The 17176-nt window shown below is 49.2% G+C and overlaps 2 protein-coding genes across 2 annotated transcripts in view; one reads left to right on the forward strand and one right to left on the reverse strand.

Moving 5' to 3' along the window:
* Positions 1-12089, forward strand: part of YLPM1 (YLP motif containing 1) — a 31720-nt gene extending 19631 nt beyond the window's left edge. Inside the window, exons 19-21 of the mRNA XM_044300227.1 lie at positions 11499-11620; positions 11704-11859; positions 11949-12089. Of these exons, the coding sequence (XP_044156162.1) occupies positions 11499-11620; positions 11704-11850 (269 nt within the window). The 3' untranslated portion in view covers positions 11851-11859; positions 11949-12089. The remainder of the gene's footprint in view (positions 1-11498; positions 11621-11703; positions 11860-11948) is intronic.
* Positions 491-11489, reverse strand: LOC122942570. Its single transcript, XM_044300228.1, has 2 exons — positions 10026-11489; positions 491-1724 (listed from the first exon to the last, which is right to left on the reverse strand). The coding sequence occupies exons 1-2, from the start codon at positions 11019-11021 to the stop codon at positions 1341-1343; spliced, it is 1380 nt and encodes a 459-aa protein (XP_044156163.1). The 5' UTR covers positions 11022-11489; the 3' UTR covers positions 491-1340.
* Positions 12090-17176: the final 5087 nt, after the last annotated feature.

A 17176-nucleotide genomic window follows, 5' to 3' on the forward strand; every position in this document is an offset into this window, starting at 1 on the left:
ATGGCGGTGAGGACTGTGGCCTGAATCTGTGTGATCTGGGAAGCTGGAGGCTCGGCGGGCCCCCTTCTGGGGGCAAGGAGGCTCGGCGGGCCCCCTTCTGGGGGCAAGGAGGCTCGGCGGGCCCCCTTCTGGGGGCAAGGAGGCTCGGCGGGCCCCCTTCTGGGGGCAAGGAGGCTCGGCGGGCCCCCTTCTGGGGGCAAGGAGGCTCGGCGGGCCCCCTTCTGGGGGCAAGGAGGCTCGGCGGGCCCCCTTCTGGGGGCGCATTGTATGTGCTGCCCGGGCTGTCAGGGCTGTACCCTAATGAGTTAACCGTCTCGCTGCCAAGAACATATGCATTACGATTGCTGCAGCTAAAGTAGATCGCGCCAGGTGAAAGGTCAGAGATCTGCAGAACAAAAGTACTTCCTGCGTCTTACAGTCCACGTTAAGAGACGCCGGGTATATAAACCTTATTGATGCAGAACGGGGTGTATAAAACCTTATTAATACAGAACCGGGTGTATAAAACCTTATTAATACAGAACGGGGTGTATAAAACCTTATTAATACAGAACCGGGTGTATAAAACCTTATTAATACAGAACGGGGTGTATAAAACCTTATTAATACAGAACGGGGTGTATAAAGCCTTATTAATACAGAACCGGGTATATAAACCTTATTAATACAGATCCGGGTATATAAACCTTATTGATGCAGAACGGGGTGTATAAACCTTGTTAATACAGAACCGGATGTATAAAACCTTATTAATACAGAAAGGGGTGTATAAAACCTTATTAATACAGAACCGGGTATATAAACCTTAATAATACAGAACGGGGTGTATAAAACCTTATTAATACAGAACCGGGTATATAAACCTTAATAATACAGAACGGGGTGTATAAAACCTTATTAATACAGAACGGGGTGTATAAAACCTTATTAATACAGAACCGGGTATATAAACCTTAATAATACAGAACGGGGTGTATAAAACCTTATTAATACAGAACCGGGTGTATAAAACCTTATTAATACAGATCCGGGTATATAAACCTTATTGATGCAGAACGGGGTGTATAAACCTTGTTAATGCAGAACCGGATGTATAAAACCTTATTAATACAGAAAGGGGTGTATAAAACCTTATTAATACAGAACCGGGTATATAAACCTTATTAATACAGAACCGGGTATATAAACCTTATTAATACAGAACCGGGTATATAAACCTTATTGATGCAGAACGGGGTGTATAAAACCTTATTAATACAGAACGGGGTGTATAAAACCTTATTAATACAGAACCGGGTATATAAACCTTAATAATACAGAACGGGGTGTATAAAACCTTATTAATACAGAACCGGGTATATAAACCTTATTGATGCAGAACGGGGTGTATAAAACCTTATTAATACAGAACCGGGTATATAAACCTTATTGATGCAGAACGGGGTGTGTAAAGCCTTATTGATGCAGAACGGGGTGTGTAAAGCCTTATTGATGCAGAACGGGGTGTGTAAAGCCTTATTGATGCAGAACGGGGTGTGTAAAGCCTTATTGATGCAGAACGGGGTGTGTAAAGCCTTATTGATGCAGAACGGGGTGTGTAAAGCCTTATTGATGCAGAACGGGGTGTGTAAAGCCTTATTGATGCAGAACGGGGTGTATAAAGCCTTATTGATGCAGAACGGGGTGTGTAAAGCCTTATTGATGCAGAACGGGGTGTGTAAAGCCTAGTCTAATTAGGGTCTTGCCTTATAGGGCGGCCCCCACTGACGTCATCAGCCGACGGTTACGAGGCAGAGACTGGAGCGGTTCTTTTCTCCTTGGCGATGAGCGGGTCGCTCTGACTGGATGCGCTCACAGCCAGGGAGAAGAGAACCGCTCCAGTCTCTGCCCATAACCAAGTCGGCTCATTAGAATATAAGGCGCCGAAATTAACGGGGGACGACAGTGGACTTTGTAAAACAGTGGTCTGACATCAGTGGGCGCCACCCTATAAGGTAAGACCCTAACTAGACTAGGGTTAAACTGATGGAAGGTCCTCTTTAAGGCCGCTTTCACACTACCGTATGGCTATTTTCAGTGTTTTGCAGTCAGTTTTTTTCACGGATCCGTTCCGTTTAGGTTCTGTTTTTCCGTATGGCGTATACAGTAATTATATGGAACAAATTGGGCTGGGCATAACATTTTCAATAGATGGTCCCGCAAAAAATGGAACGGATACGGATGCATTTCCGTATGCATTCTGTTTTTTTTTTTGTTTGTTTTTTGCGAACCCATTGACTTTAATGGAGCCACGGAACGTGATTTACGGCCAAATATAGGACATGTTCTACCTTTGCACGGAACAGAAACGGAATGCAAACGGCACGCAAAACGAAAAAAAGACTAGTGTGAAAGAGGCCTAATACAGAACAGGGTGTATAATACAGAAGTGGGTGTATAAAGCCTTATTAGTACTGAATTCTATGTCAGCCCTGCACTGAGGCTGTACAGCGCTGTATACTGCTGTACGGCCTCTCTGGGGGGTGTATTTCCCATGTAACTGGGGCTCCTATGTCAGCCCTGCACTGAGGCTGTACAGTGCTGTATACTGCTGTACAGCCTCTCTGGGGGGTGTATTTCCCCTGTAACTGGGGCTACTATGTCAGTCCTGCACTGAGGCTGTACAGTGCTGTATACTGCTGTACAGCCTCTCTGGGGGGTGTATTTCCCCTGTAACTGGGGCTCCTATGTCAGCCCTGCACTGAGGCTGTACAGCACTGTATACTGCTGTACGGCCTCTCTGGGGGGTGTATTTCCCCTGTAACTGGGGCTCCTATGTCAGTCCTGCACTGAGGCTGTACAGTGCTGTATACTGCTGTACAGCCTCTCTGGGGGGTGTATTTCCCCTGTAACTGGGGCTCCTATGTCAGCCCTGCACTGAGGCTGTACAGCGCTGTATACTGCTGTACAGCCTCTCTCGGGGGTGTATTTCCCCTGTAACTGGGGCTACTATGTCAGCCCTGCAATGAGGCTGTACAGTGCTGTATACTGCTGTGCAGCCTCTCTGGGGGGTGTATTTCCCCTGTAACTGGGGCTACTATGTCAGCCCTGCACTGAGGCTGTACAGCGCAGTATACTGCTGTACAGCCTCTCTCGGGGGTGTATTTCCCCTGTAACTGGGTTACTATGTCAGCCCTGCACTGAGGCTGTACAGCGCTGTATACTGCTGTAAAGCCTCTCTAGGGGGTGTATTTACCCTGTAACTGGGGCTACTATCTCAGCTCTGCACTGAGGCTGTACAGCGCTGTATACTGCTGTAAAGCCTCTCTAGGGGGTGTATTTCCCCTGTAACTGGGGCTCATATGTCAGCCCTGCACTGAGGCTGTACAGTGCTGTATACTGCTGTACAGCCTCTCTGGGGGTGTATTTCCCCTGTAACTGGGGCTACTATGTCAGTCCTGCACTGAGGCTGTACAGTGCTGTATACTGCTGTACGGCCTCTCTGGGGGGTGTATTTCCCCTGTAACTGGGGCTCCTATGTCAGCCCTGCACTGAGGCTGTACAGCACTGTATACTGCTGTACGGCCTCTCTGGGGGGTGTATTTCCCCTGTAACTGGGGCTCCTATGTCAGTCCTGCACTGAGGCTGTACAGTGCTGTATACTGCTGTACAGCCTCTCTGGGGGGTGTATTTCCCCTGTAACTGGGGCTCCTATGTCAGCCCTGCACTGAGGCTGTACAGCGCTGTATACTGCTGTACAGCCTCTCTGGGGGGTGTATTTCCCCTGTAACTGGGGCTACTATGTCAGTCCTGCACTGAGGCTGTACAGTGCTGTATACTGCTGTACGGCCTCTCTGGGGGGTGTATTTCCCCTGTAACTGGGGCTCCTATATCAGCCCTGCACTGAGGCTGTACAGCGCTGTATGGCCTCTCTGGGGGGGGGAGTATTTCCCCTGTAACTGGGGCTCCTATGTCAGCCCTGCACTGAGGCTGTACAGTGCTGTATACTGCTGTACAGCCTCTCTGGGGGGTGTATTTCCCCTGTAACTGGGGCTCCTATGTCAGCCCTGCACTGAGGCTGTACAGCGCTGTATACTGCTGTACGGCCTCTCTGGGGGGTGTATTTCCCCTGTAACTGGGGCTCATATGTCAGCCCTGCACTGAGGCTGTACAGTGCTGTATACTGCTGTACAGCCTCTCTGGGGGTGTATTTCCCCTGTAACTGGGGCTACTATGTCAGCCCTGCACTGAGGCTGTACAGCGCTGTATACTGCTGTACAGCCTCTCTTGGGGGGAGTATTCCCCCTGTAACTGGGGCTACTATGTCAGCCCTGCACTGAGGCTGTACAGTGCTGTATACTGCTGTACAGCCTCTCTGGGGGGTGTATTTTCCCTGTAACTGGGGCTCCTATGTCAGCCCTGCACTGAGGCTGTACAGCGCTGTATACTGCTGTACGGCCTCTCTGGGGGGTGTATTTCCCCTGTAACTGGGGCTCATATGTCAGTCCTGCACTGAGGCTGTACAGTGCTGTATACTGCTGTACAGCCTCTCTGGGGGGTGTATTTCCCCTGTAACTGGGGCTACTATGTCAGCCCTGCACTGAGGCTGTACAGCGCTGTATACTGCTGTACAGCCTCTCTGGGGGGTGTATTTCCCCTGTAACTGGGGCTACTATGTCAGCCCTGCACTGAGGCTGTACAGCGCTGTATACTGCTGTACAGCCTCTCTGGGGGGTGTATTTCCCCTGTAACTGGGGTTACTATGTCAGCCCTGCACTGAGGCTGTACAGTGCTGTATACTGCTGTACGGCCTCTCTGGGGGTGTATTTCCACTGTAACTGGGGCTCCTATGTCAGTCCTGCACTGAGGCTGTACAGTGCTGTATACTGCTGTACAGCCTCTCTGGGGGGTGTATTTCCCCTGTAACTGGGGCTCATATGTCAGCCCTGCACTGAGGCTGTACAGTGCTGTATACTGCTGTACGGCCTCTCTGGGGGGGTGTATTTCCCCTGTAACTGGGGCTACTATGTCAGCCCTGCACTGAGGCTGTACAGTGCTGTATACTGCTGTACGGCCTCTCTGGGGGGTGTATTTCCCCTGTAACTGGGGCTACTATGTCAGTCCTGCGCTGAGGCTGTATACTGCTGTATACTGCTGTACGGCCTCTCTGGGGGGTGTATTTCCCCTGTAACTGGGGCTACTATGTCAGTCCTGCACTGAGGCTGTACAGTGCTGTATACTGCTGTACGGCCTCTCTGGGGGTGTATTTCCACTGTAACTGGGGCTCCTATGTCAGTCCTGCACTGAGGCTGTACAGTGCTGTATACTGCTGTACAGCCTCTCTGGGGGGTGTATTTCCCCTGTAACTGGGGCTCATATGTCAGCCCTGCACTGAGGCTGTACAGCGCTGTATACTGCTGTACGGCCTCTCTGGGGCTCATATGTCAGCCCTGCACTGAGGCTGTACAGTGCTGTATACTGCTGTACGGCCTCTCTGGGGGGTGTATTTCCCCTGTAACTAGGGCTACTATGTCAGTCCTGCACTGAGGCTGTACAGCACTGTATACTGCTGTACAGCCTCTCTGGGGGGTGTATTTCCCCTGTAACTGGGGCTACTATGTCAGTCCTGCACTGAGGCTGTACAGTGCTGTATACTGCTGTACGGCCTCTCTGGGGGGTGTATTTCTCCTGTAACTGGGGCTCCTATGTCCGCCCTGCACTGAGGCTGTACAGTGCTGTATACTGCTGTACAGCCTCTCTGGGGGGTGTATTTCCCCTGTAACTGGGGCTCCTATGTCTGCCCTGCACTGAGGCTGTACAGTGCTGTATACCAGTGTTTCCCAACCAGTGTGCCTCCAGCTGTTGCAAAACTACAACTCCCAGCATGCCCAGACAGCCAAAGGCTGTCCGGGCATGCTGGGAGTTGTAGTTTTGCAACAGCTGGAGGCACACTGGTTGGAAAACATTGCTGTATACTGCTGTACAGCCTCTCTGGGGGGTGTATTTCTCCTGTAACTGGGGCTCCTATGTCCGCCCTGCACTGAGGCTGTACAGTGCTGTATACTGCTGTACAGCCTCTCTGGGGGGTGTATTTCTCCTGTAACTGGGGCTCCTATGTCAGCCCTGCACTGAGGCTGTACAGTGCTGTATACTGCTGTACAGCCTCTCTGGGGGGTGTATTTCTCCTGTAACTGGGGCTCCTATGTCAGCCCTGCACTGAGGCTGTACAGCGCTGTATACTGCTGTACAGCCTCTCTGGGGGGTGTATTTCTCCTGTAACTGGGGCTCCTATGTCAGCCCTGCACTGAGGCTGTACAGCGCTGTATACTGCTGTACAGCCTCTCTGGGGGGTGTTCCCCCTGTAAAAAGGTAGATGTCCCCCAGAGGTCTTGTATGATCTTATAAGTGTAAAAAAAAAAATTGTTTTAAAAATAAAAAATCGAAAAAAGGTTTCACATGTAAAAAAATAAATAAAAAATTCCCCAATTAAGTAATAAAAAAAAGATAGACATATTTGGTATTGCCACGTCCGTAATGACTTGCTTTATAAATATATCACATGTTCCACCCCGTCCAATAAACACCATAAAAAGTGTCAAAGCCATTTTTGTCACCTTCCATCAGAAAAAGTGCAACTCCAAGTGATCAAAAAGGCGTATGCCCCCCCAAAATAGTACCAATCAGTCACCTCATCCTGTAAAAAATGAGATCCTACCTAAAACAATCACCCAAAAAATTCAAAAGCTATAGCTCTGACTATGGAGACACTGAAACATCATATTTTCTTTTTTTGGTTTAAAAAATACTATTATTGTGTAAAACTTAAATAAGAATGAGTATACATATCAGGTGTTGCCGCGTCCGTAACGATCTGCTCTATAAAAGTGTCACATCGCCGCACAGACCTCAGGTGAACGCTGTAAAAATAAATAACTAAAAACTGTGCTGTAACAACCAATTTTTGGGTCACCTTGCCCCATAAAGGGAAATAATGAATGATCAAAAAATCATATGTACCAATAAAAACTTCAAATTTCCTTGCAAAAAAAAACAAGCCCCTGCACCAGATGATCGGCAGAAAAATAAAAAACAATATGGCGTTCTGAAAATGGAGACACAAAAACATAAATTTTTTATTTTTTTTTCAAAATTGCTTTTGTTTGTTTCAGTTTTACATAAGGCGACTTTCACACCTGCGTTCGGTGCGGATCCATCTGGTATCTGCACAGACGGATCCGCACCTAATGATGCAAACGCTTGCATCTGTTCAGAACGGATCCGTCTGCATAACGGCTTTTCAGATCTGAGTGTTCACATCGTGAGAACTCAGATCCGACAGTATATTCTAACACAGAGGCGTTCCCATGGTGATGGGGATGCTTCAAGTTAGAATATACTAAGAACTGTGTACATGACTGCTGCCTGGCAGCACCCGATCTCTTATAGGGGGCTGTGATCAGCACAATTAACCCCTCAGGTGCAGCCAGGCAGCAGGGGGCAGTCATGTACACAGTTCTTAGTATATTCTAACTAGAAGCGCCCCCATCACCATGGGAACGCCTCTGTGTTAGAATATACTGTCGGATCTGAGTTCTCACAATCTAACTCAAATCCGATGGTATATTCTAACATAGAGGCGTTCCCATGGTGATGGGGACGCTTCAAGTTAAAATATACCATCGGATTGGAGAAAACTCCTGACTTTACATTGAAAGTCAATGGGGGACGGATCCGTTTGCAATTGCACCATATTGTGTCAACGTGAAACGGATCCGTCCCCATTGACTTGCATTGTAAGTCAGGACTGATCCGTTTGGCTCCGCACGGCCAGGCGGACATCCGAACGCTGCAAGCTGCGTTCAGGTGTCCGCCAGCGGAGCGGAGCCAGACTGATGCATTCCGAGTGGATCCGCATCCACTCAGAATGCATTAGGGCTGGACGGATCCGTTCGGGGCCGCGTGTGAGAGTCTTCAAACGGAAATCGCAAGCGGAGCCCCGAACACTAGTGTGAAAGTAGCCTAAGAAAGTAGCCCTGTTTGATATAATTGTCGGTAACCACTTGGTCCATATAAATGGCACATGATCTGTCCTGTCAGAGGAATGTTGTAAGAAATAAAAACAGCCAAAACCTTGCCTCCCAAAAATCATATGTACCCGAAAATAGTACCAATAAAACTGGCACCTTATCCCATAGTTTCCAAATGGGACATGGTGTCTAAAAACCAGTTCAGCTAAATCTGCCTTCCAGAAACCGTATGGCGCTCCTTTCCTCTGCGCCCGGCCGTGTGCCCGTACAGCGGTTTACGACCACATATGGGGGGTTTACTGCAGAATCGGGATAATAAATATTGAGTTTTGTTTGGCTGTTAACCCTCGATGTGTTAAAGAAAAAAATGGATTCAAATGGAAAATCTGCCAAAAACTGAAATTTATAAATGTCATCTCCATTTTCCTTTTTATTCTTGTGGAACATCTAAAGGGTTAACAAAGTTTGTAAAATCAGTTTTGAGTAACTTGAGGGGTGTAGTTTCTACAATGGGGTCATTTATGGGGGGGTCCACTATGTAAGCCCCACAAAGTGACTTCAGACCTGAACTGGTCCTTAAAAGTGGGGCTTGGAATTTAAGGAATTGCTTCTAAACTTCTAAGCCTCTAACGTCCTAAAGAATATATCATTCCCGAGACGGTGCAAGCGGGACGCCGACACGTGGGGAACGTTAAGTAACACCTGCTTTATCAGGTATCGCTTTCTGTTTTAAAAGCAGAGAAATGGAAATTTTGAAAATTGCAAATTTTTCCTGATTTTTGGTAAATTTGGGATTATTTTATAAAGGTGAAATATATCGACTCAAATTTACCGCTGTCGTGAAGTACAATGTGTCACGAGAAAACAGTCTCTGAAGGGTTAGATACGTGTTACAAAGTTATTACCACAGATGTGCAAAATTAGGCCTGGTCCGGAAGGGGGATATGGCCCAGATGTGAAGTGGTTAATAGTGTATTAAACCTTATTACAGAACCGGGTGTATAAAACCTTATTACAGAACCGGGTGTATAAAACCTTATTAATACAGAACCGGGTGTATAAAACCTTATTACAGAACGGGGTGTGTAAAACCTTATTAATACAGAACGGGGTGTATAAAACCTTATTAATACAGAACGGGGTGTATAAAGCCTTATTGATACAGAACGGGGTGTATAAAGCCTTATTGATACAGAACGGGGTGTATAAAGCCTTATTAATACAGAACGGGGTGTATAAAGCCTTATTAATACAGAACCGGGTGTATAAAACCTTATTAATACAGAACCGGGTGTATAAAACCTTAATACAGAACGGGGTGTGTAAAACCTTATTAATACAGAACGGGGTGTATAAAACCTTATTAATACAGAACAGGGTGTATAAAGCCTTATTAATACAGAACGGGGTGTGTAAAGCCTTATTAATACAGAACGGGGTGTGTAAAGCCTTATTGATACAGAACGGGGTGTATAAAACCTTATTAATACAGAACGGGGTGTGTAAAACCTTATTAATACAGAATGGGGTGTATAAAACCTTATTAATACAGAACGGGGTGTATAAAACCTTATTAATACAGAACGGGGTGTATAAAGCCTTATTAATACAGAACGGGGTGTGTAAAGCCTTATTAATACAGAACGGGGTGTGTAAAGCCTTATTGATGCAGAACGGGGTGTGTAAAGCCTTATTAATACAGAACGGGGTGTGTAAAGCCTTATTAATACAGAACGGGGTGTGTAAAACCTTATTAATACAGAACGGGGTGTGTAAAGCCTTATTAATACAGAACGGGGGGTGTAAAGCATTATTAATACAGAACGGGGTGTGTAAAGCCTTATTAATACAGAACGGGGCGTGTAAAGCCTTATTGATGCAGAACGGGGTGTGTAAAACCTTATTAATACAGAACGGGGTGTGTAAAGCCTTATTAATACAGAACGGGGTGTGTAAAGCCTTATTGATACAGAACGGGGTGTATAAAGCCTTATTAATACAGAACGGGGTGTATAAAACCTTATTAATACAGAACGGGGTGTGTAAAGCCTTATTGATGCAGAACGGGGTGTGTAAAGCCTTATTGATGCAGAACGGGGTGTGTAAAGCCTTATTGATGCAGAACGGGGTGTGTAAAGCCTTATTGATGCAGAACGGGGTGTGTAAAGCCTTATTGATGCAGAACGGGGTGTGTAAAGCCTTATTGATGCAGAACGGGGTGTATAAAGCCTTATTGATACAGAACGGGGTGTGTAAAACCTTATTACAGAACGGGGTGTGTAAAGCCTGGTTGGTACAGAACCGGGTGTGTAAAGCCTGGTTGGTACAGAACCGGGTGTGTAAAGCCTTATTGATACAGAACGGGGTGTGTAAAGCCTTATTACAGAACGGGGTGTGTAAAGCCGTATTGATGCAGAACAGGGTGTGTAAAGCCTTGTTGGTACAGAACCGGGTGTGTAAAGCCTTGTTGGTACAGAACCGGGTGTATAAAGCCTTGTTGGTACAGAACCGGGTGTGTAAAGCCTTGTTGGTACAGAACCGGGTGTGTAAAGCCTGGTTGGTACAGAACCGGGTGTATAAAGCCTTGTTGGTACAGAACCGGGTGTATAAAGCCTGGTTGGTACAGAACTGGGTGTATAAAGCCTGGTTGGTACAGAACCGGATGTATAAAGCCTGGTTGGTACAGAACTGGGTGTATAAAGCCTGGTTGGTACAGAACTGGGTGTATAAAGCCTGGTTGGTACAGAACTGGGTGTATAAAGCCTGGTTGGTACAGAACTGGGTGTATAAAGCCTGGATGGTACAGATCTGGGTGTATAAAGCCTGGTTGGTACAGAACTGGGTGTATAAAGCCTGGTTGGTACAGAACCGGCTGTATAAAGCCTGGTTGGTACAGAACCGGGTGTATAATTTCTTGCCCTCCTGGGTGTATATATTGTTGTGCTCTCCTTCTATTACAGCGATGTATGTGGTACATTGGGGGCCCCACACTCTACTGGGGAGCGCTCCATGCATGTGAGCTGTGATGTTACTTGTACGGTGAGACCACAAGAGCTTACAGTCTGCCCCCAGTTCAGAGGATGTTGGGGGTGGTGTCTGAATACTGTGATGGGCCAGGCCCTCATCATGTTGCAGTTTTCAGATGCTGCTGGTGATGCCTGCAGGACGCCATGGTCAGGCTGAGCCTTCAGCGCTTGGGTTATCTGGACGGCCCACACTATGGCGGGTTTACACAGGGCAGTTGTCAGGAATGAACATTAGTATGAACACTCGTTCTTGAAAATTGCTCTGTGTAAAGGTGGTGCCAATCGCCCGGCGGGCGCACACACCTCAGTCGTGGTTACTGCTGCCCAGTTAGAATGAACCTGTATGAGGACGAGTGTCTGCTGCACCTCCACAGCGTCTTCCAGCCTTGAGTGCTGCGGGGGTCAGTGCGTGGTGCCACCATTTCCGGGTGCAGTGTCGTTTCAATAATCCTGTCTGTCTTCTCAGATAAACTAGACGGCTTAAAGACGAGGAAGCGCGACTGGGGGTCAATGGCCGGCTGCATGGAAGATTACCTGCAACTTCCAGATGACTACGACTCCCGGGAGTCTGCGCCTGGGAAGAAACGGGTAAAGCAGAGGGGCGAGAATCTCTCGTTTTACAACTCTGACCTGTGCACTTCTTGGCATTGATCTCATTCTTCTCCCAACAGGTGAGATGGGCAGATCTGGAGGAGAAGAAGGATGCCGACAGGAAGAGGGCCATTGGCTTTATTGTTGGCCAGACAGACTGGGAGAAGATCACAGATAAAAGTGGGCACCTGGCGGCGCGAGCTCTGAACCGCACCAAGTATATTTAATACCTCCCGGTGAGTGGGGCCTGAGCTCCATCTCTATGACGTGGCGCTCCGTCTGCTTCTATCTTGATGTAGATACTAAAAGGGTTCTCTCCCTGTAGATGAGAAGATTTCTCGGCTGATTGCGGTGCCCGTGGCCCCCGTAGTCCTTCAGTTGTCGTCTGTGCTCGTGGTCTTTTATATTGTGTTTTACTTTCCTGTTCTCAGTGTGAAATAAATGAGCTTTGGACTGAGACTCTTTAGCTTCGCCCCTTTGTCTGATTGCTGCGCTCGCTTTCCTACAGCCGACATTTGGAAGGATAGTCTTTTCAACTGTGCATGGCAAACTACAGAGACCTCCGAGGACACAGACGTGCGGAGCGCCAGCAGCGACTGAGACAGTCTGGGATTTTCTCTGCGATCGGTGTTTTCTCTCATTTCCGTATCTCGTCTGTCGTGGCGCAGGCTTCAGTTCATTCACCCAGTGATGGAGAAGCCTGGAACGCCCTGAAGGCACTAGTGGTGTCCAGATCATTACTATGGGAATGTGCTCTTTGTGCACTCTTCACTGGGGGAATGGCTGTTGTGTGGACGGCGTGCACGTCTCGGCAGTGAGCGTTCCATCAGACGGGTGGTAAATCCTCGTACAATAAACCTGCAGTGTTTTCTTAGTGATGTCTGAAGTCAGCCTAGGAACGCGTCTTCTGTTCTGACCTGGCTGGCAGACTCTCTCCGCATATGTGCAGAATGACTCATCGCTGGAGAGATGGACAGTGTGGACAGACCAGAAAGTCACGTCGCTGGAGTAGAAGCAGACCTCTTGAACCATCCGGATCTCCTCCTCTGATTTGGTCCCATTAGTTGTGTGTGTGGCCATGAGCTGGAACTGGAAATAAATGGTGATGTGGGAAACCTGCATGGTGTCCGTTATTATAACAATATTATTCTTACAGTAGCTCTAAAAGGCTCTCCTTGGGCAGAACACCAGGATGGGTGCGGTGGGAGCAGGGATCGTCAGTGTGGCAGAACACTAGGATGGGTGCGGCGGGAGCAGGGATCGGCACAGTGTAGAAGAGCACCAGGACGGGTGCGGCGGGAGCAGGGATCGGCACAGTGTAGAAGAGCACCAGGACGGGTGCGGCGGGAGCATGGATCGGCACAGTGTAGAAGAGCACCAGGACGGGTGCGGCGGGAGCATGGATCGGCACAGTGTAGAAGAGCACCAGGACGGGTGCGGCGGGAGCATGGATTGGCACAGTGTAGCAGAACACCAAGACAGGTGCGGTGGGAGCAGGGATCGGCACCGTGTAGAAGAGCACCAGGACGGGTGCGGCGGGAGCAGAACACCAGGACGGGTGTGGCAGAGCACCAGGACGGCTGCAGCGGGAGCATGGATCGGCACAGTGTAGAAGAGCACCAGGGCGGGTGCGGCGGGAGCATGGATCGGCACAGTGTAGAAGAGCACCAGGACTGGTGCGGCAGGGATCGGCACAGTGTAGAAGAGCACCAGGACGGGTGCGGCGGGAGCATGGATCGGCACAGTGTAGAAGAGCACCAGGACGGGTGTGGCGGGAGCATGGATCGGCACAGTGTAGCAGAACATCAGGACGGCTGCGGCGGGAGCAGAACACCAGGACGGGTGTGGCAGAGCATCAGGACGGCTGCAGCGGGAGCATGGATCGGCACAGTGTAGAAGAGCACCAGGACGGGTGCGGCGGGAGCATGGATCGGCACAGTGTAGCAGAACACCAGGAGGGGTGTGGCAGAGCACCAGGACGGCTGCAGCGGGAGCATGGATCGGCACAGTGTAGAAGAGCACCAGGACGGGTGCGGCGGGAGCATGGATCGGCACAGTGTAGCAGAACATCAGGACGGCTGCGGCGGGAGCAGAACACCAGGACGGGTGTGGCAGAGCATCAGGACGGCTGCAGCGGGAGCATGGATCGGCACAGTGTAGAAGAGCACCAGGACGGGTGCGGCGGGAGCATGGATCGGCACAGTGTAGCAGAACACCAGGACGGGTGTGGCAGAGCACCAGGACGGCTGCAGCGGGAGCATGGATCGGCAGTGTGGCAGAGCACCAGGGCGGGTGCGGCGGGAGCGTGGATCGGCACAGTGTGGCAGATCACCAGGGCGGGAGCATGGATCGTCACAGCTCTTACAGTAAAGAACCAGCTCCTGAGGCGACTGCTCCGCAGACTCACAGCTCTTACAGTAAAGAACCAGCTCCTGAGGTGACTGCTCCACAGATTCACTGCTCTTACAGTAAAGAACCAGCTCCTGAGGAGACTGCTCCACAGATTCACAGCCCTTACAGTAAAGAACCTGCTCCTGAGGTGACTGCTCCACAGATTCACAGCTCTTACAGTAAAGAACCTGCTCCTGAGGCGACTGCTCCACAGATTCACAGCTCTTACAGTAAAGAACCTGCTCCTGAGGCGACTGCTCCACAGATTCACAGCTCTTACAGTAAAGAACCAGCTCCTGAGGAGACTGCTCCACAGATTCACAGCTCTTACAGTAAAGAACCTGCTCCTGAGGTGACTGCTCCACAGATTCACAGCTCTTACAGTAAAGAACCGGCTCCTGAGGCGACTGCTCCACAGATTCACAGCTCTTACAGTAAAGAACCTGCTCCTGAGGCGACTGCTCCACAGATTCACAGCTCTTACAGTAAAGAACCTGCTCCTGAGGCGACTGCTCCACAGATTCACAGCTCTTACAGTAAAGAACCAGCTCCTGAGGAGACTGCTCCACAGATTCACAGCTCTTACAGTAAAGAACCTGCTCCTGAGGCGACTGCTCCACAGATTCACAGCTCTTACAGTAAAGAACCAGCTCCTGAGGAGACTGCTCCACAGATTCACAGCTCTTACAGTAAAGAACCGGCTCCTGAGGTGACTGCTCCACAGATTCACAGCTCTTACAGTAAAGAACCGGCTCCTGAGGCGACTGCTCCACAGATTCACAGCTCTTACAGTAAAGAACCTGCTCCTGAGGTGACTGCTCCACATATTCACAGCTCTTACAGTAAAGAACCGGCTCCTGAGGCGACTGCTCCACAGATTCACAGCTCTTACAGTAAAGAACCGGCTCCTGAGGTGACTGCTCAACAGATTCACAGCTCTTACAGTAAAGAACCAGCTCCTGAGGAGACTGCTCCACAGATTCACAGCTCTTACAGTAAAGAACCTGCTCCTGAGGCGACTGCTCCACAGATTCACAGCTCTTACAGTAAAGAACCAGCTCCTGAGGTGACTGCTCCACAGATTCACAGCTCTTACAGTAAAGAACCTGCTCCTGAGGTGACTGCTCCACAGATTCACAGCTCTTACAGTAAAGAACCAGCTCCTGAGGTGACTGCTCAACAGATTCACAGCTCTTACAGTAAAGAACCAGCTCCTGAGGAGACTGCTCCACAGATTCACAGCTCTTACAGTAAAGAACCTGCTCCTGAGGTGACTGCTCCACAGATTCACAGCTCTTACAGTAAAGAACCAGCTCCTGAGGAGACTGCTCCACAGATTCACAGCTCTTACAGTAAAGAACCGGCTCCTGAGGTGACTGCTCCACTGATTCACAGCTCTTACAGTAAAGAACCGGCTCCTGAGGTGACTGCTCCACTGATTCACAGCTCTTACAGTAAAGAACCAGCTCCTGAGGCGACTGCTCCACAGATTCACAGCTCTTACAGTAAAGAACCAGCTCCTGAGGCGACTGCTCCACAGATTCACAGCTCTTACAGTAAAGAACCAGCTCCTGAGGAGACTGCCACAGATTCTGGCCTCTGAAGTGTTGCTGCTGGATCCAGCTCTTTTGCCCGTTGTATTCGGAGGACATGTTTTGCCCATTGCACATGACAGTGCGGTGGTGGTTGCTCCTCAGCACGGGTGCAGTATAAGGGGAAATCGGAGTGTGCGTTCTTACTTTGAAAATCCCCTTAAAGTTTTTTTGATTCTTCAGCTAAAATTTGTCAGGATGTTGGTAATATCGACATGGAGAAGGCGGTATGTGAGCCCGCCTTATGTGCAGGGGACATTCAGTCTCCTAACTGGTATCTGCTCGGTGGGGGTCCGCCACCCGGGACCCCTGTCCATCAGCTGTTTAAGAAGGCACTGCCATGGCTTTCTTCGTGCTCACGAGCACAGCTCCGTACGTACTATAGTGGATGAGCCCGGTATCGCGCTTAGCCCTATTCACTTCTATGCGGCTGAGCTGCTCCTAGGTCAAGTGACTGATTTAACGTGACGTCACTGGCCTAAGCGGAGAGTAGACCACGGCGCTACTTCTCAATCCCCCTCCTCGCCCACGTTCTCAATCCCCCCCCCCCCCCTCCTCGCCCACGCTTTCATTCACTGTGCTGCCTGTCCCATTATGTCTCAGCATCCCATGGCAGCTTGAACCATTACCTGCCAGGAGGACGCCGGTTATCCTCCTCTCTGTAATATCCTCCACTTCTGTGGGAGATCTGAGAACAGCCAAGAAAGTATGCATGCTGGGAGTTGTGGTTTCTCCACTGCTGGAGTCATTGTGCCAGGATAGTCACTCCCCTGGGCACAACCTCTGTGATGGAGTCCATGCGGGTTTATTGAACATGAGGCCTTGATCTCCATAGACCCGTGTAGCCTAGCCCAGATTCTTAATGCCATGTGCTAGGAAGGTGGCTGAATTTGCAGGAAAAACGCAAGACTGTCAGAACAATATTTTTGCCATGCGACTCCCCCCCTCCCATGGCAGCGGCCCTTCCCAGGTACTAGCAGATATACTAATCCTGCTGTTATCATATAGCTGACCTTCCCCGCAGTCATCTCATTATCACAACCGGTGGGATCACAATGAGACATATAGCATAGAAGATGACCACAGCTGATTGGCTGCTGTAAAGCATGTCGCCAAATACTGTTAGCTGCAGCTCATGCAAAATGGCCGCCCCCATAATCATAGTGAGCAGAAGGTACAAGTGAGACGTTCGCGCTAAGCCTGATCCCTGCACTCCAGATAAACGTAGAAGACAGCGCTGGAAGGAGAAGCCCCCGTTACCAGTGAATGAACCCACCAGAAAATCCCCCATGTTACCTTATGGGGCTGGAATTTCTGTCCCTGCGTTGTGTTCCACAGTGTGAATGATGTCTTGTGGCTTTCCTGTAGAGAATTGAAATATTCCAATCAGAGATTCTCTTGATATCAATGTTGCCTCTTATTCAGTAATATGCATCTTTACTGAATAGTGATAATATTGATGTAGTACATCTAACATTACACATCCGCAATAAAGCAGGGATTTTCCTAAGTATCAAGCTAATGAATTCATTCAATACTACATATAATAAAGTTTTTTTATACGTTACTC

Source organism: Bufo gargarizans, chromosome 6, assembly GCF_014858855.1.
Source record: "Bufo gargarizans isolate SCDJY-AF-19 chromosome 6, ASM1485885v1, whole genome shotgun sequence".
Classification (NCBI taxonomy): Eukaryota; Metazoa; Chordata; class Amphibia; order Anura; family Bufonidae; genus Bufo; species Bufo gargarizans.

What these genes read in the sequence shown, in the direction of transcription:
- LOC122942570 (XM_044300228.1), bottom strand. Translation starts at nt 11,021, where the DNA reads ATGCATGGAGCGCTCCCCAGTAGAGTGTGGGGCCCCCAATGTACCACA. An exon ending in CCCCGTTCTGTATTAATAAG is followed by an intron (nt 1,725 to 10,025) that starts GTTTTATACACC and finishes TAATTAGACTAG; the next exon opens with GCTTTACACACCCCGTTCTG.